This window comes from Oryzias latipes, chromosome 10, assembly GCF_053564925.1.
Source record: "Oryzias latipes strain Hd-rR chromosome 10, Olatipes_Hd-rR_3.1".
In the NCBI taxonomy this organism is placed as follows: Eukaryota; Metazoa; Chordata; class Actinopteri; order Beloniformes; family Adrianichthyidae; genus Oryzias; species Oryzias latipes.
Window position 1 is genome coordinate 19,049,065 of NC_136246.1, and position 20,578 is coordinate 19,069,642.

The window sequence follows — 20,578 nt, forward strand, 5'->3', positions numbered from 1 at the left end:
CACATCAGTCCTTTGCTACATTCCTAATCTTTAAAACTCCATTTAAAGACCGTATCATGGAGCACCTTAAATTATAATTTGTAACTTGGCATTTGAAATGACAGGGTAATAAGGTTAAGCATTCAAACAACCCTGTGGTTCTGTAGTTTTTATGAATCAGTCTGTCTTTTTTGCAAAAAAACTCAAACAAAATGATAACAATAATAATAATAAAACTTGATTAGGTCTGAATTAGATTTGATATATCTATGTAATTTTTTTGGTCATCTTTGGTTTCTGTTTTTCGTTTTGTTTTTGTTTTTTTTGCTAAAATTAAACCAACTAAAAAGGAAAAACATTTTTAAAATACTCATCTTTTTATTTGTCGTCTTTATTTGTCTTCATTTAGTCTTTTGTGTTGTGACTATGAAAAGTGAGGAAAAAAATGAAAAGAAAAACACGAAAAAGTATAAGAAAAAATAAATATTAGGGAAAGAAAGTTATTCAGTCATCAAATCAGAAACTAATTGTTCTCTAAAAATAGTTAACCTTTGAAGAATCTGAATAATATTTGCTAGCTAATTATTAGTTTAAAACAGATCATTTCCAATAATGAAGCAGCAGGACTGCAGCAACACTAAGCCAAATTTTTATTTTTGTCAGCACTATTGTGCAGGTCTGCTAATAGCTCTGTGTCAGTAAGAATGTTATGACCCTCTTTCCATTTTATCCTCAACATTTATTACCTTTTTTTCATCACGCTTTTAAACGTGCAGGTACAAAAAATACTGCACTTATGTGCCACATATTAGGAGGCTAAACCTAACTAATAGTTCTATTTTTTGTTTTTTTGTAGTGTTTTGCAAAGATCTGGGTGTTTGGATAAATGCATGGTGCTTCAAATTGTCAGAAGAATTTGAATACAATCTAAATTTTCTCAGAATAATAGCTCGTTCTTTAGTTTTTCCTAATGACTGTTAGCTTAGCCTCAAAATTCTGCATCTTTTAAGTGTCAGAAATGATAAGTAGGACTAAAATACTCAAACTCAAGCAAATAGCTAAAGATGAGTTGAGATCCTGCATCCCTGTGTTTCAAAGACAACTGTAGGTGGCTTCAAACCGAAAAATGCCCAGCAGCTCATTTGTTATTCTTTTTACAGTGTGATGAGGAGGATTTCCCCCAAATCATTATCCAGCTGTTGTCTCATCTTTTCACACTTGTCACCGTTCAGTGCCAAACCTGGATTAGCTCCATACCCATTCTGGATCTCAGCCAAAACCCACCACTGTCAGTATAAACAGTGGAGAGGTGATCCAGAACATACGATTACACTTACAGCAGGTCTTCAGCATCTACATTCTGCTGACTGAACCGTCACAGGAACTTCCTCCTCAGACATTTGAAATCAGTCCACACTTGTAAACGCATTAGCATAGCTGCCGGTGGTACGCAGAAGCCCTGGAAAGCTGTTTGATAATTAAAGTCTGTGTGATGTACACTGTGCTCTCTGCACCTGCGTGTGCATGTGACAGATGGTGTGGAAAAGTCAAGTCTCTACCGCGTGACTCTACAAGTTAATCCTAGCGGCAGAAAGCGTTAGGAATCTCTACAAGTGTGTTGTTTTTGCTGCAGCAAGATACTGAAGTGTTACTACAACATTTTAGCACCTTAAATGTGTTTTCTGTTCAACTTTTTTATGACTGCATACATTTTTGGACAAGACTGTTACTCAAATTAGAAATTAGCCTAAATTAGTCATTGCATTTCAGACTCATAAGCAATCTAAAATGAGAGCATGTAAACAGCAGTGAAACCATGAAAACACAGTGAAGGAGGAATGATAAAAGTGCCTTAAATAGAAATTAAAATACAGATGTTGCATTGGTTTCAATTTTGGATTAAGATGTGACCCACTGCAATAAAAAATGTGTTTTTAGCTTTTTTCTCATGATGGAGGACATATATAAAGACAGATTAGGCTTAAAATTGTATTTCTAAGTATGTCTTTATTCAAATAGTTGGGAATCAAGAGCAGATAAAAAAAACACTGTTGAAAAAAGCTTATAGCTGTGACGTAGAAGACACAATCGGCGGGCCCCAAGCTCCCTGCAATGCACCATTCCAATTCATCCACTTGTAGACTAGATCCATGAGCTGGCATCTGGCTCAGCACTGTACGGCTGGATAGCTCCAACATTGCTTGCCATTTAATGTCAGGTTGGGGCTGTGAGGGGCTGTAAGTTAGTTGGAAAGTGTGAATAGGAGGAGGTCGGGGAAGCTTACTACACGCCAACAGTCCTGCCCACTACTCAGAGGCAACTTTCTAATGAACCTCTGCAGAAACTATGTCCTAGAAAATGATGCAGATTTGAATTAAATCATAATTAAAAACCATTGGGAACATTTTAAAATAGATCAAAAGATGATTGGAGTTCAAATTGGAAATCTTTTGAAGTCTAATGCCGGGATTTGGTTCTCTATGAGTCCAGAAGTTATAAAATGAGTTGATTAGATTTGATCAAAAGTAAAACTGATTTAATTAAAGAAACCGGAAAAATATTAAAATCACTTTCAATTTCCTTTTTTTTAACTTAGCAAACATCTCATAATTTATAGTAACTTACCTAAGTTTCATGCAGCTCCAACACCACCAATCAATAACTATATCTAATATCGACTGTTTAAAACTTTATGTCTAAGCGGTAAAGACACCGATTTAGGAACTGGAGTCAGCACAAGTGGCCTGCTGTGTTTTGCATTATAGATTTTTGCCAACAGAGAAATGTGTCCCACATTAAAGGATATAACATGTTTGTGCAACAAAAAAAATTCACAAATTAGGAGAACTGAATATCACAAACCCAAATACATAAGAAACCCAGCTTTTTCATCCAAACGGGGTGCCACTAAGCATGAGGCTGTCAGCGATACAATTTTTTTCTTCTTTCTTTCTCTTTCGGCTTTTCCCATCAGGGGTCGCCACAGCGAATCATCCTTTTCCACCTCACTCTATCATGAACATCTTCTACCCTAACGTTAGCCAACTTCATGTCCTCTGTTAAGACATCCATATATCTCCTCTTTGGCCGTCCTCTTGCCCTCCGGCCAGGCAGCTCCATCTCCAACATCCTTCTACCAATATATCCACTATCCCTCCTCTGAACATGTCCAAACCATCTCAGTCTGGCTTCTCTGACTTTGTCGCTAACACAGGCAACATGAGCCGTCCCTCTGATGTACTCGTTCCTTATCCTGTCTAACCTGGTCACTCCTAAGGAGAACCTCAACATCTTCATCTCTGCTACCTCCATCTCAGCCTCTTGTCTCTGTCTCACTGCTACCGTCTCTAACCCATAGAGCAGAGCTGGTCTCACCACTGTCTTGTACACCTTTCCTTTGAGTCTTGCTGGCACTCTTCTGTCACACAACACTCCTGACACTTTCCTCCAACCGCTCCAACCTGCCTGCACTCGCCTCTTCACCTCTTTTCCACAATCCCCATCACACTGAACTGTTGACCCCAAGTACTTAAACTCCTGCACCTTCTTCACCTCAGTCCCCTGTAACCTAACGCTTCTACCTTGATCCCTCTCGTTCAGACACATGTATTCTGTCTTACTACGACTGACCTTCATACCTCTTCTTTCCAGAGCAAACCTCCACCTCTCTAGCTGTTGCTCCACCTGCTCTCTACTCTCACTGCAAATTACAATGTCATCCGCAAACATCATTGTCCAGGGAGATTCCTGTCTTACCTCGTCTGTCAGCCTGTCCATCAGCATAGCAAACAAAAAAGGACTCAAAGCTGATCCTTGGTGTAGTCCCACCTCCACCTTGAACTCCTCTGTCTGACCTACAGCACATCTCACCACCGTCATACTTCTCTCGTACATGTCCTGAACTACTCTGACATACTTCTCTGCCACTCCAGACGACCTCATACAGTACCACAGCTCCTCCCTCGGCACCCTGTCATACGCCTTCTCTAAATCTACGAACACACAATGCAGCTCCTTCTGACCTTCTCTGTACTTTTCCATCAACATTCTCAAAGCAAAAATGGCATCAGTGGTGCTCTTACGGGGCATGAAACCATACTGCTGCTCACAGATCTCCACCTTCTTCCTAAGCCTGGCTTCCACTACTCTTTCCCACAGCTTCATTGTGTGGCTCATCAACTTTATTCCTCTATAGTTGCTGCAGTTCTGCATGTCACCCTTGTTTTTAAAGATCGGGACCAGAACGCTTCTCCTCCATTCCTCAGGCATCTTCTCACTCTCTAGAATCCTATTGAACAACCTCGTTAGAAATTCCACTGCTGTCTCTCCTAAGCACTTCCATACCTCCACAGGTACGTCATCAGGACCAACGGCCTTTCCGCTCTTCATCCTTTTCAGAGCCTTCCTAACCTCATCCTTTCCAATCTCTGCTACTTCCTGCTCCACAACAACCACATCTTCCTCCCTTCTTTCCCTGTCATTTTCCTCGTTCATCAGCTCCTCAAAATACTCCTTCCATCTTTTCTGTACACTCTCTTGGGTTGTTAGCACCTTTCCATCTCTGTCCTTAATCACCCTTATCTGTTGCACGTCCTTCCCATCTCTGTCTCTCTGTCTGGCTAGCCTGTACAAGTCCTTCTCTCCTTCCTTTGTGTCTAACCTGTCATAAAGCTCATCGTAAGCTTTCTGTTTGGCCTTTGCCACCTCTCTCTTCACTCTACGCTGCGCTTCCTTGTACTCCTGTCTACCTTCCTCAGTCCTTTCTACATCCCACTTCCTTTTAGCCAACCTCTTCCTCTGGACGCATTCCTGTACTTCCTCATTCCACCACCAAGTCTCTTTACCGTCTTTCCTCTTTCCAGATGACACACCGAGCACCTTCCTACCTGTTTCCCTGATAATCTCTGCTGTAGTTTCCCAGTCATCTGGAAGCTCATCCTGACCACCCAGGACCTGCCTCTACTTCTGCCTAAATTCCTCACAAGTTTCTTCATTCTGTAGCTTCCACCACTTGGTCTTCTTTTCTGTTTTCCCTCTCTTCTTCTTCCTGACCTCCAGAGTCATCTTACACACCACCATGCGGTGCTGTCTGGCTACACTCTCTCCTACCACCACTTTGCAGTCATTAACCTCTCCCAAATGACCTCGTCTGCATAGGATGTAGTCCACCTGAGTACTCCTACCTCCACTTCTGTATGTCACTCTATGTTCCTCTCTCTTCTGGAAGTAAGTGTTGACTACAGCCATTTCCATCCTCTTCGCAAAGTCCACCACCATCTGTCCCTCCAGATTCCTTTCCTTCACACCAAACCTGCCCATCACCTCCTCATCACCTCTGTTGCCTTCACCAACATGCCCATTAAAGTCTGCTCCAATAACAACTCTCTCTCCTCTGGGAAAACTCTCTATGACCTCATCCAACTCACTCCAGAATCTCTCCTTCACTTCTAACTCACAGCCAACCTGTGGCGCATACCCACTGACTACATTCACCATCACCCCTTCAATTTCTAACTTTAGGCTCATCATCCTGTCTGAGACTCTTTTCACCTCTAGAACACTGTTTACAAACTCCCCCTTCAGAATCACACCTACCCCGTTTCTCTTCCTATCAACACCATGATAGAAAAGTTTGTATCCTCCTCCAATACTACGTGCCTTGCTGCCCTTCCACCTTGTCTCCTGCACACACAGTACATCTACCTTCCTTCTCTCCATCATGTCTGCCAGCTCTCTGCCTTTCCCTGTCATTGTGCCAACGTTAAGAGTCCCTATTCTCAAACCTATGTTCCTGCCTTTTCCCTTCTCTCTCTGGCAACGGACCCTTCTGCCTCCCCTCTTTCTTCGACCAACAGTAGTCAAATTTCCACCGACACCCTGTAGGTTAACAGCATCGGTGGCGGTCGTTGTTAACCCGGGCCTCGACCGATCCGGTATGTCTAAAGTGTTGTGGATGATTCGCATGGTTATTTTGGCAATTTTTACGCCGGATGCCCTTCCTGACGCAACCCTCTCTATTTATCCGGGCTTGGGACCGGCACAGAAGTTACTGGCTTGCAACCCCTGTGGCTAGATTAGCGATACAAAAAAAAAAAAAAAAAAAATTGTAAAAAAAAAAAAAGCGATACAATTTTTTTAGAGATTGAAAAAAAGAAAAAAAAAGAAAGTGCCTTTTACAAGCCCAGTTCACCTGCAGTCGTGACCTCATTTAATCACACAGTTGTACGCATCCTCTCCAGGCGAGTCTGCCTCGCAGCCATCAGGATCAAAGAAAGATTGGTGGTAGTGAGTCAAGTCAACCTTCACCAGGCTGTGGAAATATCTGGAGCACAGAGAGAAAAAAGGAGCACAAGAGTGTGGGGAGTGTTGCTTAAACTCATCTCTCTGCTTTGGTGTTTTCATCACCTTTCATCTCATGCTTCTTTCTAACCCCCCCGCTTTTTTAATTCTTCAGCTCCTCCTCTACGATCCTGCTGCCCTCAGAGGATCTCACACCTCCATTCCTCTCGGCTGCAGACCCACCTCTTCTCTCTGGCTTGTCATGCTCTCTTTTATTACCTTTATTACTCTCTTTTCTCATGCTTGGACCTCTATGTTCCATTCATTCTGAGCTTTTGACTGACCGTATTTCATTACCATCCCAAGCAACTTTCAACTCTTTTCCTGTGTTCCCACTGATCTTAGATTATTAGATTATTTGTTTTTTTGGATTTAAATGTCAAGCAAATGCAACAGTTTCATCATTCATACACAACATTTTGTCATTTATTCAAAAATCTGAGCATAACATTAATATTTCTTTTAATTTTAAAAAGAAATGTAGTTGTTGCAAAGTGACCAATAGTACAGTGTGGCATTTGGATTAAAATACTTGCAGCACAGTAATGCTAGGATAACTTTAACTCCTTCATACCGGAATTTTTCCAAATAATTCAAATCCAAATAATATTTTTTCCAAATAAATAAAAAGATATTATTCAGTGTTTTTTCCATTTAAGGGGAAATTAGGTGAAGTCTTGGATTAATAGTGCATTTCAAAATAGCAGTATACAGCGTGAAGGGGTTAAAATCCTAATGTAAATGTAAACAGGGGAAAGAAACAGTTTGATGCATGTATAGTTTTTAATTGATCTCAGTACCTAAAATTATTTAAGTATTTGTGGGCTGGAAGGGTTTCAGTGTTTGAAGGGCATAGCTCCAAACCTTGACGTCATGGTCACCAAAGAGACAGTAGTGGCACTACACTGGGACTGAAATGAATGAATACCTAAGAAAACCTGGGGGAAATATAGACTGAAGTCTATTTTGGGCCTTTCATCAAGTAGCAGTGCAGAATAATACAAATGCCATTTAAGATTGAAGGAATGTATAGTAAAGCTAAAAAAATATTTTTAAAAGATTAAATTATAAATAGTTGTTACACGGGGCTTGATTTTTTTCATGTTTTCTGTTGAACATATAACAGTACCAGTAGTTTTTCTATCATTATTCATTTTCTAAAATTGAGAGAATTTTTGATTTCTTAAAAAAAAATTATTTAATATTATTTTATTCTCTGTGTTTCAACTTTAATTGCAACATCTGTTACTAAAACAGATCAGTGGTGTGTTTATAAGTTTATAACGGCAAAACGTATTTTAAATTCCCATGTACTCAAAAAAAAATTTGTTGAGTTCTAATCTTTAAAAAAAAAAAGAAACCTTAGCTTAAACATTTTAAGTATGTTAACTCTTTAACTACCCAAACAAGACAAAATCAGTAAAAGTAAAATAAAATGTAAGGAAGGGGTTCTGCTGCTTATTGCATTTAGATGGTAATACACTCAAACAATATTTTTAATAATATGCTTTTTAAATGTGCCTTGCCATTCGGTTGAGCTGGAAGTTAAGGGTTAACATATTAGCCAAAATGTATGACATTAAATTAAATAAATTTAGACAAAAATGCATTGGAGCACTTCTGGCAATAACCCCCAAGCTGGAGGACTGGAAAGACCTCAGATGTCTCAGTCCAGAAAAGCGCAGTTCTAGGAACAGCTAAGATTCTGCGCAGGACCCTTAAGCTCCCAGGCTTCTGGTTGAGGACCCAAGCTCATATTTTATTTGTGATAGTACTACATTTTCAACAGAAAACAGAAAACATGAATATATATATATGTATATATATATATATACGACCAGCTAAAGGTCAAACATCGGTTATAAGACATATGTCTCGTTGTGACTGACAGCTTCAAATTTCTTCCAAAAGTCAAACCTGTTGGTGCAACTATGACAGTTCTTCATGGTATTTGAAAGCTGGTAGGAGTCACTGAATTTTATGTGATACTTTGACTTAAAAAAAAAAAAAGCACTTTCCACTAATATACAGTTGTGGTAGAAAGTGTGAAGCATTGAGTGTCATTTTCAGCAAACTCTTTCCGAAGTGTTGGGCACTAAGTGACACACAAGGTCCGACTTTATAAGGTTGAAAAAAAAGAGCATTACGAAGCAAAACAAAATGTAATTCATGCAAAAAGTTGATACATTTACATGCAACAAGAGAGATGTTTGAAGACGGAAGCATTTGATCTCGTCTCCATATGTCTCTCAGCATTTGTTCAAAAGTCAACCCCCTGTAGAGTTGATGAAACGTTTGTTTTAAGGCTCTGATAATAAGAGTCTTGCTTGAAAATATAGTCTGCTGCTCACACACAAACATGCACACACGGAAGCACTTCCCTAATAGTTCCTCAAAGAAACAAAGCCAGTCAATATTTGAATTAGCTATGTGTTTTCTTTTGCATTGCACTGATCCCGATGGAGGAAGATCACAGAATATTGGGTGTTTGGCTATCATCAATTGCAACTGATTTATGCATTTAATGCTGCATTTCCTTTTCTATCTGGGGCCACTTTTATTGTGAAAGAAAAACACGAGTGCCAGAGAAACTTGTAATCAGTCCAAGGCAGATTTAAGTTTTTTAGATATTTCAGCATGTTGCAAATGTTCTAGAGAAAACAAGTTCCATCCCATTAAAATAGAGGTATGCATGTCTGAGCTTTGATTGCACCCAAACAAACCGTATCCGTGTGCTAAAAAACTGCTAACATTTCTGTTTTTCCTTCACTCTACTTTCCCTTTTGCCTCCTGGGACAAAGAGAAAGGTAACTCCTCTTTGATGTTTAATTTAGACGCTCAATTGTTTTCCATAGTTGTCATGCAGGACTCTCAACCTGTAAAATCACATCAGTCCCACTATAGATGTCAAGTTGGTGGCTTTGCCTCAACCAGAGTGACCGTTGCGCTTTACAGGAGCCCAGCAGCAGATACTGTAGGTCTAAATCACTGATGCTAAATCATCACAAGCCAGACTGGCCACAAGCTATTTCCTGGTAGGAGTTGCATGCTGTTTTATAGCGCCGCAACCCCTGATAGAGGGTACAGAAGTCATAAAAGAATCATTTGTGGAATGTGAGGCAAGGCCACTCATGCTGCTATGGGCGATAGCCTGCTCAAATGTCCCTGAACAAAGTGGGCTGGACGCCGCACAGTCACGCGTCCTGTCGCACTTTGATTCCTCGCCGCAGGCAAAGAGCATTATCGACCCAAAGTGTGTTAGCACACAATTAAGAAGAGGAGACAGGCCGGGTAATGGAATCATAAACATAAAGGGCCCCTTGAGATAAATGCCAGCTGGGCTCGCCATATTTCTGTTTGTGTCTTTACTAACGCTGTAGTGTGCGAAGCATGTTTGTGTGCATCTGGTGGCACAGTTGTGCAAGTTGGTCTCTCCCTGTGTCACCACTCTGTTTTGCCCACATAGTGACTAGTTTTTTGTCTTGACTGTAGTTCTAAAGCTTGTCTCACGTGTTTTTGAGGATAAGTGTGTGTTTCTTCCATCATACACCTATTTGTTTGTTGGTTTGTTTGTTTCTGTGCGTGTTTCCTATCTCTCAGATATTTGTTAATCTTCCACCCACTCTCTACATAAAATTTGGGTCTCAGTGGAGCCTCCTCCCTCAATCCCATCCTAATTTTCTCCTACTTACTTTCATATCCTGTGCAGCAGAACTACAAAGCTGTGAGCAATAGGATTCACATCTACATACACGCACATGTGGGTTTTTGTGTAATTGTATTTAAGGCTGGACATTTCTAGTTAATTATTAACTAGTTTTTGTTCCCACAGCACACATGTAATGCATCAGGGGAGCTTTAAGTAATGTGCTTTCTTCAACCATTTGCTCCAACAATCCCTCCAAAGCGTAGATGAAGTGACACCGAAAATGAAAAGAGCTGTATCACCATAACTAAGGAGGGTAATTAGAGCACAGGTCCATTCAGATATGAAAAGAGAAAAAAACTTCAACATTTCCAGCATGTGTGAAAAAGCTTTACAGCTTTTATTTGCTGATGGAGTCCTTTTCTATTTACCAACTCTCATGCTACATGAATTGAAAGGGACAGCATCTATACGCCACTACCAAACCAGAGTGTCTGATTGGTCAAAGTTACATTGGGTTAATGATAAACGTCGAAAACATGCTTGCGTAGCGACACCTGCATGTGAGAATTTTGAACACGTAAGCCTGAAATGTGCATACACATGTGTTTAAAGACTTTTCATTAGAAGTGGTCGCTTGGAAGTGGTTCCCGAGCCCGGTGTCAACGTACTATTAGAGATTTTGCATCCATTTAAAAAAAAAAAAAAGCTTTTGCTTCACATGCTATGAAACCACAATGAGATAGCACTGACTTATTTACTTTGGAAAATTATGCTTACTTGTTCTTGTGTTTTCTTTTGTTTTTTTCATCGTAGGGATTTTGCCTACGTGGCAAGAGACAAGAACACTCGGGTGCTGAAGTGCCACGTGTTCCGATGTGATACCCCTGCTGCAGCCATCGCCACAAGTCTCCACGAAATCTGTTCCAAGGTGGGCGCCATGGTCACTGTTAACTCCTCCACGTACACAAGCCTGTCTTTTGCTCTCAAACAAGCTTTTAATCAGTTATCAGTGAGAGTGTTATTGACAGAACCCCATTACTTTCTGCTTGTGCAGTAAAGAGGAGCCACTTTTTATTCATGAAAGTCAGATAAAGCTTTTGTAAAGACAAGACGGGAGGCCGCCTGCACTTGTTTTTTAACCTTTATTTATAAAGAGCAGATCTTAAGAGAGTGAACTCTCATTTTCAAGGACGTCCTGTTTCACATTCATTGCTCGGGGCTACCCAGTACAACCACAGATCAACCTGTAGTCCAATGAGCTGCTCCACTAGAGCAATTCGGGTAAAGAGCCTTGCTCAAGGGCACCGCAGTGGGGTTACAATGGTGGAGCAAACACTGCTGGGTATCTGTTCCATCCAGGCTTAGTCCTGGACTGGAACCAGCGATCCAACAACGTACTACGGCTTAAAGCATACATAATTAATATAATACTTATGGCATATGCCGGACATTTAATGATCAGCTTTTCCAAGTTATAAGATCATTTTGTCTGAAATAATCCTCAGACGGCATTTTATGCATAAAGAAAACTTGATTTTTCTTCATTTTTGCTTTGCATAGTTTTCTGTTTACATCAGTGTGATCAAGCATCATGAATAAAACTGTCCTGGCTGCAGGAGTCTCCGCTTTTGCTGAAACTATTGGTCACTTACCGGCTAATTCACAACAGCATGTGTGCTTGGGCTGTCATCTTCTGGTCTGCCTGCTTTTTTTAATTTTTCAACTCAACAGTTTCTTAAATTAGATTCCAGCTAACAAGGCTCCATCTGTCCCATTTTGAAAGAATTTTAATCAAACCTGAAGTCACATTGAGACCCCCTGGTTAATGACACCATGCTTGTTCCCACAGGACTGAGAACAAATCTAGATTTGCTTCAGGCATTGCACCTGCTGGATCCAAACCCCAACCTTTTCCCATCTGCACTTGCACACAGCCAATGCTGGCTGTCAAAAGAGTAGCTCCTCATGGTGCCAAGGCCAAACCAACCAAACTGTGTTACCCATCGTCACAAAATCTTTCCTGAATCCTATTTCATTTTTCCTTCAGTTAAAGCAAAGGTTAGATTGTATGATTTGGAATAATTCCTCTGCAGTAAATCTAAAAATTTGACCTGCCTTTCAAAAAGAAAATTCCCTCTACGTCTGTTTTTAAGAAGCATCTTTACTTCTCAGTTAAAGTTTGTTTTAAATCAGACTATTTTAGGAAACAGAAATATATCTCAAGGCAATAATGGGAAGCAATGAAAACATTGTTGATTTCCTTGGAGACACTTTGTTTTTTTACAAACACACACAGAACGCTCTGTGCACAAATGGGAAGTAAGTCTCTCCTCAGGTCAGATCTAACCTTGTAAAAGATGAATACTTGGAACTAAAGATTTTCTCCCTGCGAGGCATTGCGACCCAGTTAAATATATATTTTTTGTTCACTTTAGTATTATCTTTAACCTCAAAGCGTGGAGTTTGTACCAGAGTGTCTATAACCGTATGCATACAACTTTTCCTCCCATCCTCAAGCTGCCTATTTTAAACACACTAGTGTCTCTTTCTACTGCAGGGAAGAAACTTGGTGACCTGCGCCTTGCAGCTGTGCACAACACTGAACAGGGCTCCCTTGTGTCCGTGTATGAGAGTGTGCATGAATGTGAGCGCGCTCCCGTGCGTTCCCTCGTGAGCCGAGCTGCAGACTCACCATCATCTTTGATTAATGACACCTACAATTAATCAAGTGTCTGCAGCAGGAGGAGAGAGCACTGGCCCAGAGCAGCAGGCCACGCCAAAACTTCTGCTCTCCTCAAGAGAGCACACTGCAGAGAAAGAAAGCACAGAAGCAGTTCAAAAGCCGTCAATCTTTTAGTAGATCCACATTAATGACCTAGCAAGGATTAGGTATAATTTCATTAAACAGTACTTACCCATATGATGTAAAAAAGGAGCAAATGACTGCAAAGTGTTAAATGTCACTATATACTCACACACATTTAGCGTAGACTTAATTAAATGTATGTGTGTGTTTATGTGTCTTTGACCAAGCAAAAAGGACAAAGTTAAAATTGTTTTGGAGGGCATTGTGAAATCTCTGTTTTTTATTAGGTAATTGTGAATATTTGGATTAAATTATTACTCACTGTGTAACCCATTTTTTTTCTTTGCTTAGATTATGGCTGAAAGAAAAAGTGCCAAAGCTGCAGCTGGCAACTCTTCCCAAAACGGCTCTGATGTGCCACTACAAGGTACACACTCACAGAAGAAGAGTATTTGTTTATGTTTCTTAAATATCAGAGACTCCTGACATAGAAGTAATAAATAACTGAACACTTAGACCAGAGGTGGTAACTGGGACTGGTGTCGTTTTGAGTCGCATATGCTGACACTTCAGACCTGACTTGAAAGTTGAAATCTGGGACTTGTTTTACAATATTCATTTGCTTCCCTGCTTTCAAAGTTTTCTTTAGGAATTCTGGAATATTACTTTCTGTTATTGCTTCCTGGCAAGTTGTATCATGACTAACTTTTTTAAATAAACAAGTTTTAAAAATTGAGAATTAAATGGCAATGGTAAATGGCGTATACTTATACGGCGCCTTTCTTCCTACAAGAACAAAGCGCTTTACAGTCACAGAGCCATTCACCCAGTCACACACACATTCACTCACACATTAACACTTGACTTAAAAATGACAGCTAAAGACTTTAACCTTGACCTGGACCTGGAAAGACTTTTGAGCATCTGTGAATTAAGCGCTTAAAAAGCTATGATTTACAGTATGCATACATGTTTGTTTTTTTTGCTCCATAACCCAGGCAAATATATTTCTTGAAACGTGTAAGGAACTGCATTTGTCCGCCCTGTGCTACCTCTTTATTTGTGCTTTTTTGTCTCTTGTGACAGAATTGGCCACCTTTTTTAAACCCCAGTTCCTCTTGAGCATCAATGAACGTCTGCTAACAAAAAAGGAATCACTGTTTTTTTTAAGTATAGCAGTGAGTCCAGAACAACATGTCTTTCAAAAATCACATTATCTCATTGCAAAGTCAAATTGTCAAACCTTTTCTGTTTTGTGATTACCTTTATCTAATATTCCTATTAATTGTAAAGCAAAAAAAAAACAGAAAAAAAATCAATCCACTATTCCTTCTATGCTGCAAGAAGAGGCAAGCCGTGTGAGTGATCAGACTACAAAAGAAACGGTTTCTCATTTGCAGAGACAATTTGCCTTATTAAAATCTAATTACCCAAATTTCTTGCAGGAATAATGTGGTTCACCTCAGCCCACATCACAGCTTTACGGTCAAAGAAAATTCTGTTCAGAGTTTCTTTACAACCAACTTCCATGAATATGTGTGTGTATATATTTTTTCTGAGTAATTGTTTTTCACAGAGACTTAGCCTCCTCAATAGAGGGGACACAGCAGTGGGTTGGAAACAGTTGTTCTCAATATCTCTCCTTTCAATGAATTGCTGCATGAGTGTTGGAAGGAAATTTGAAGAAATTAGACTGATGAAGAACAACAGCAGGAAAATGACTATTCTGTGCTCATTGGATCCAGTCTGTCCAAGCTCCATTGTTTTATGACATTACTGTCTGAAAAGCCTAACAGCTCATGAAACTGGACAGACATTCAGTCATATTATTATTTGATAAGTCCAAGTCAAGTTTGCCAAAGACAGCCATGGCTGGTGAACTTTTTGAAAGCTATGTTAAATCTATGGTTGTTTGACAATCTTATCTAAAACAGTCATATTTAGAAAAACCTACATGGGATATGCCCATATTTTTCAATATTCAGGGATGTAGACGTGTTGATTACATTAACAACAATAATAAGTACAGGCAAAAGAGATTTTAAAGTTGAATAGTATTTTCTGTTTTGTCCATTTTTAATTTCTTGGAGAATAAAACACCCGTGTTGAATGAGTCCAGGGTGATGGTTTTAATCTGTCACTGTCATTCAGCCACAGTTGAAACAGGGTGGCAGCTCCCTTCTGGAATTCTGGGTCTGTTTTTTCATGTTGTAACCATGAAAGTGCTGCAGAAAATGTTAAAATATTCACCAACCTTTGCTTATTTCTTTGCATTTGGCCAATTCCACGGACTGCTCTTTAGAAACTTCTGATGTTGTCTTGAATCATCTAATCCTGTTGGTATATTCCGGCTCTATAGTTTTACATTGAAAAGCAACTACAACCTATTTAATGTGGAGTAAAACATTTTAGTTTATGGATTATTGTATTTTTCATGAATTATTCTCTGTTTACATACAAAAAAATTACATGCAGTCAACTCCTATAGTTATTTGTTTTTACTTTTTTTCATTTTCAAACACAGAAATAGATAAGAATTTTTATTTATTTATTCAGTATTTATCTTTTTTAAATATTTTATTTCATAATTATTATTAGTGGTCAGTGGGCTTTTGCCAAACGCAGCTATTTTGTGGTTTAATTATATTTGTTTTCTAAAACATTCAGCTTTTTACGTCTGTCCTAGTTTGTGTTTTTGGGCTCATCTATTAGAAACTACTACAACCAGAATGCTAACTACGCCTACCGGTAATTGTCCTCTCCGGCCATGCTGTCCAACCATTTGATCATTCCTTTTTTTGTTCTTGTTTTTCATTTTGTCTCCAGAGTTTCCGATGCCAAAGACAGAGCTGGTGCAGAAGTTTCATGTGTTGTACCTCGGTGTGACTTCTGTGTCTCGTCCAATAGGTGAAGCCAATTCCTTGCTTTACACTCATATTTAAAGCTTACATGTTTTTTATAGGTTATGTTATCTCCTATCTGTGTTTTTTAACCCATTTTTTGCAGGCATGGACGTCATAAATGGGGCCATAGAAAACCTGCTGGCATCAACAGGCAAAGAGGACTGGACTCCCGTCATACTGAGCATTGCTGACACCACTGTCGCCGTCATCAAAGAAAAGGCAAGGAGGCTCACAAAGACATGTTGTTGGTTAGAAACAGGTTGTTTTTTAGTGGACTTTCGTCTGACTTTGTTCTGCCCAATCAGCCATTTTTGGAAAACTGTACAGTAAACTCCTGGAAAATGTTCATCCCAATTCAGGCTTCATTTTTACTGCTCAGAGTAATAATAGTTACAAACCAAAGGTCCTGTTAGTAAACATGTCTGAAGAGCCTACATAGAAAAAGTGCAGCCGAGAAAATTAACTTTGAGTTTTTATTGTGTTTGCAACAATTTAACAAATAGTGTTTAGCAAATTTGCAACAATTGAAACATTATGGAAAATGGAACCAGATCTGGCTTAATTCAGTGTAGTTCCTCTGTTTCAGTTTCAGTTTCTGTCACTAGTTCGAGATTATAGAAAATGTTTAAAAATATTTCTGTCGTTCTGTTGTGCAGGAGGAGGAAGAGGAGGTACTGGTGGAGTGCCGTGTGCGGTTTCTGTCCTTCATGGGTGTGGGGCGGGACATCCATACATTTGCCTTCATTATGGACACTGGGAGCCAGCACTTCCAGTGTCATGCTTTCTGGTGTGACCCCAATGCTGGCTGCGTTTCGGAAGCTGTGCAGGCGGCTTGTGTGGTAAGCTCTGAAAAGTTCAAATAAAACATTTTTTGCATCATTTGGAGGATTGTGGCACAATTTTAAGGAGCTATTTAGGACAGGTGTCTGCAACCTGAGGCTGCAGAGTCATGTGCAGCTCTTTTGTCCCTCCATTGTGGCACTTTGGCTTTAAAGAAAAAGTTATTTTTTTTAAATAATAGGTTAGAAGCTAAAATTTATGAATAAAAGGCTTAATGGCCGCAAAAGCATTTTCCAAACAGTGAAGTGGCACTTTAGGGCTCTTGTTGGGTTTTAGTCAGTAAGAAACTGGCCCAAAGCTAGCGTCAAAGGTTGCAGACCCCAGATCTAGGATATTGATCTTCCTGTTTTGTTATTTTTACCTCATTTGTGTGGAACACTGCAGAAATAGACAGTATGGCAGCAATAATATCACGACTGGCATAACTTTGTCTTGCCCTCTCTTAGCTCCGGTACCAGAAGTGTCTGGTCGCCCGGCCACCCTCTCAGCGCGCTGGCTCTTCCTCCTCCCCCTCTCCGGATTCAGTGACCCGACGGGTGACCACCAGTGTGAAACGCAGCGTCCAGTCTCTCATAGACACTCTGAAACCCAAGAAACAGTCATCAGAACTGCCACAGCAATGACCATCACCACTGGCCACTCACCCCAGTCCAGCCTGGAAACCACTGACACCAACTTCACACACCCAAACAATACCAGCCGTGGTAAAAGAGGATGTACAGTGAACACAGTATAACAAGGATCATCACAAATACAGGAAAGAAGGGAATGGTTAGAGATACCTACCAATTAAAAAAATAAATGAAAGAAAACTGCTTTTGTAAATAGAATAGGAAAAGAAGTTGACCTTACTGGTAGAAATTGGACCTCAAAAATAATCAATTATCTTCTACTCTAGGAAAATTACTTGATAACAAACTACTGACAGAATTATCAACAAAAAAAGAATATCCAGCCTCTATTTGCTAATTGCTTACGGAGCAGCATTTGTAAATGTGTTTTTTTTTATTTTCATATCCGTCTTTTTCTGGACTTCTGGACTAATTGAGCTACAGTAGATGTAGAAAGTGTCTTGCTGTTGTAAAAATGAAAAACATGAGAAAATGTGATTTCGATCAGATGTGAAGTGGCATCAGCCACCAAAATGGTGAAAGCATTTTTCAGAGATAAAGGAGTCACTTGAAAACACAGCCTCTGTGACGTGATTGTTAAAAAAGTGACACATCTGTAATTGATTGTATGTAGAAAGTTACATTTTAGGGCACAAGACCTGTAGATGCAGCATCAGAGAGATGAGATGTTTTTGACAGAAAGTGTGGCTGAAATAGGGCTTTTGATTCTGCATGTTTTCCTGATGGGGGTGTGGTGAATGTTAGGGGTTTTGGTATGAGAAAAACACAAAAAAAACCATCACATGTTTACTTGACTGGCACAAGAAATCCATCTTAACATCTAAATAGATTATCATTTGTAAAAATACAATTAATGAATGTCAGCTTTTTTGTTCACTTATTTATTGAAGAAGTTCAGAGCAGAAGAAGGCTGGGTGCATCTCACATAGTGGTTTTCTCTGGCAACAACAGCTGCTGCAGGCTTATCAATCTTCTGTTTGACTTTGTTCTCCTATCTCAGCACCAAACAAGATATTTGTCTTCATTTGGTCAACGAATGTGCCTGTCAGTCTGACCGCTGCAGAACAGCCAGTGAAGCTGACTGAGAAAGCAATATGAGAATCATCATGATCTCAAGTCATAATTAAAAGGCAATCGTTTCTAAAGCTACAAACACATCGGGCATGTGACGTGCATGCAAGAACTTCCTTAATGCAGGCTCTTGAACATACATTTTAGCCCATGCCGTTCACACTGGACAAACAGGGAGGGTTTTCTTTTTCTAGTGTTTACTAGTGCACAGTTGGAAGAGGTTTGGTGCGAAATGTCAAAACAGTGCGAATCTCGTGAATCTTGTTCCAGGCTTTTACTTTCACAGCTCTATTCTGATGTATAAAAGACGTGGTGTCATATAATTCCAGTCGGGCACAAACCGCAATTATTAATTTATCCTAAATGATCAATTTTCAAACAGTTGGCACTTCAGTGATTTTGATCCATCCATATGTCACTGCAAAATCCGAGTCCCTGATCATTCAAAGTTTGACTGTTCTAAGGTTTAGTGTATAACCGTTTCACCTGTTTAAAATCCTTTTGACAAGCTACACTAGGTCATGGTTTTGTAACATATGTGACCAATATTAAGCCTCTGAATTATTTATTAGCACTAATTAGGTTTCTTTCTTTTTTTTGTTGACTTCTCAGGACATTCAGATAAATTTTTTTGTCCTCACATGTTACCCATAACTTGAAACAAAATGTGAACAACTAAGTCAACTTTTAAAGGATTCATTTATACAACCACATGTTCAAATAGGAGTTGTAAGAAAATGTAAAAATTCTTACAAAATAAACAAAATCTGTTCTGCAACAAGCACACTGCATGCAGCTCTTTCCGCTTAGATTTGGCACACGCATTTTCCGCAGAAGAAGCAAACTGAAGGAGGCTGATGCTCAGACAAAACACTATGGTGACTCAAGCCCTTAAGCAGTTTTTGATGTATTTTGATGCATTGGATTGTGATGCTTTTTGTACACAAAAAGAAACATTTTAACATTTCATGAATGTAGAAATATTTCAGTTTAAACTTGTCAAATTTCTCAGGAATTTTTATGCAGATAGCCAAAATTTATCCAGAAAATTCCAGACTCTAACTTAAGCGGATGTAAAGCACTGGGAGGCATATCCACAGCAGCGCACAACCCCATTTGCAGCGCTTGGAAGGCATGTCAAAGGTCAAATGTGTTCCTTACACTTGAGGTTAACAGTGTTCTCTCAACCACTGAGAATTCAGACAGTTTACACCCTCTCACAGTCATAACACACTAATATGCACACACGGCGGGAATTAATATCTATGTTTGAAAATATAAGTATGCCGTCAAAAACTCTTTTCTATGCTCATGGGCTCATGGCCACCAACTGCACTCAATGTAAAATTTGTCGAAGCTTTTTATGTTAGTAAAAATGCACACTAAAAAAAGAGAAATGCGAAACATAATTTTCTGTTTGTCACGTCTCACCATGTAAATGTATCAGTTGTGACAATAAAAGCATTACCATAAAAAAGGGCAGATTCTTCCGTGTTTTAGCGCTTTTTCCAGGTCAGCTGAGCTAATTATTCACACTATTCACTATGTAACAGTGGTTAAGTTGATCCTGTCCTTGACTAGGCCCTATTCTCAATTTCTTTAATATTTCTTTAACTTTTTGGTGTTTTGGGGGGATTGAAAAAATATCAAACATCATCTGGAAAGAGGGGCAGATTAAGATAATCTTATGGACCTGAAAGGACCTAAAAATGTACTAACTTGTTTTGTAAAGTCCTATTAAGACTTGAGGCATATCATACAATATTGTATCATGTTTTAAATGTCTTATAAAAACACATCAAGTTAATTTTTTTCTGCTTGGGTTGTAAAAGTTTTCCTCATTTGAGAAGCACAGCTTATTGACACACAGACTTTGACCCACAATTTACAGTGCTAAAACCTGCAATTTTTTATGTGACCACTTGAAGTTGGTTGCAAAAATGAGCCTAAAATGAATCCCAATTTCAAAAGCAAGAGTTCACAATTAAAATAAAAACAGAAGGGTTCAAAATTGGTTTTAGTTTATTGACAGTTTTCACATTTATTGCAAATGAGGGTCGCACCTGATCCAGAACAGTTAACAGGACAAAACTAAATTAAGATTATGCAAAAGGAAAGCCAAGACCCTAACCCTAACCCTAAACCTCTGACATGTATGTTTAACAAGCACTTATATCAGTTACTTGGTGAATTTCACCAGGCGCCAGCGTTTTTCAGTTTCTTACAAGCTTCGGTTCGGAAGTTAAAGGATTGTTCACTGTTTTTTTGTTGTCTCTGGTTAATTGTTGGCTCATTAGCTATTTGTTGTACCAGCTGTTGGCTTCTGGTAACAACACTCCCATAATCCTTATGATCACTT

At 39.3% G+C, this 20,578-nt stretch overlaps 1 protein-coding gene across 4 annotated transcripts in view; it reads left to right on the forward strand.

The window, feature by feature from the left end:
* Nucleotides 1-19,566, forward strand: part of apbb2a (amyloid beta (A4) precursor protein-binding, family B, member 2a) — a 38,451-nt gene extending 18,885 nt beyond the window's left edge. For 3 of the 4 annotated variants that reach the window (XM_023959190.2, XM_078953594.1, XM_078953593.1), the window contains exons 9-14: nt 10,781-10,895; nt 13,125-13,200; nt 15,600-15,680; nt 15,780-15,895; nt 16,333-16,515; nt 16,963-19,566. In XM_023959190.2, the coding sequence (XP_023814958.1) occupies nt 10,781-10,895; nt 13,125-13,200; nt 15,600-15,680; nt 15,780-15,895; nt 16,333-16,515; nt 16,963-17,139 (748 nt within the window). In that variant the 3' untranslated portion in view covers nt 17,140-19,566. Of the gene's footprint in view, nt 1-6,433; nt 6,805-10,780; nt 10,896-13,124; nt 13,201-15,599; nt 15,681-15,779; nt 15,896-16,332; nt 16,516-16,962 lie in introns of those variants that run through there. The other variant, XM_023959191.2, reaches the window with a different exon arrangement.
* The last annotated feature ends 1,012 nt before the right edge of the window (nt 19,567-20,578 follow it).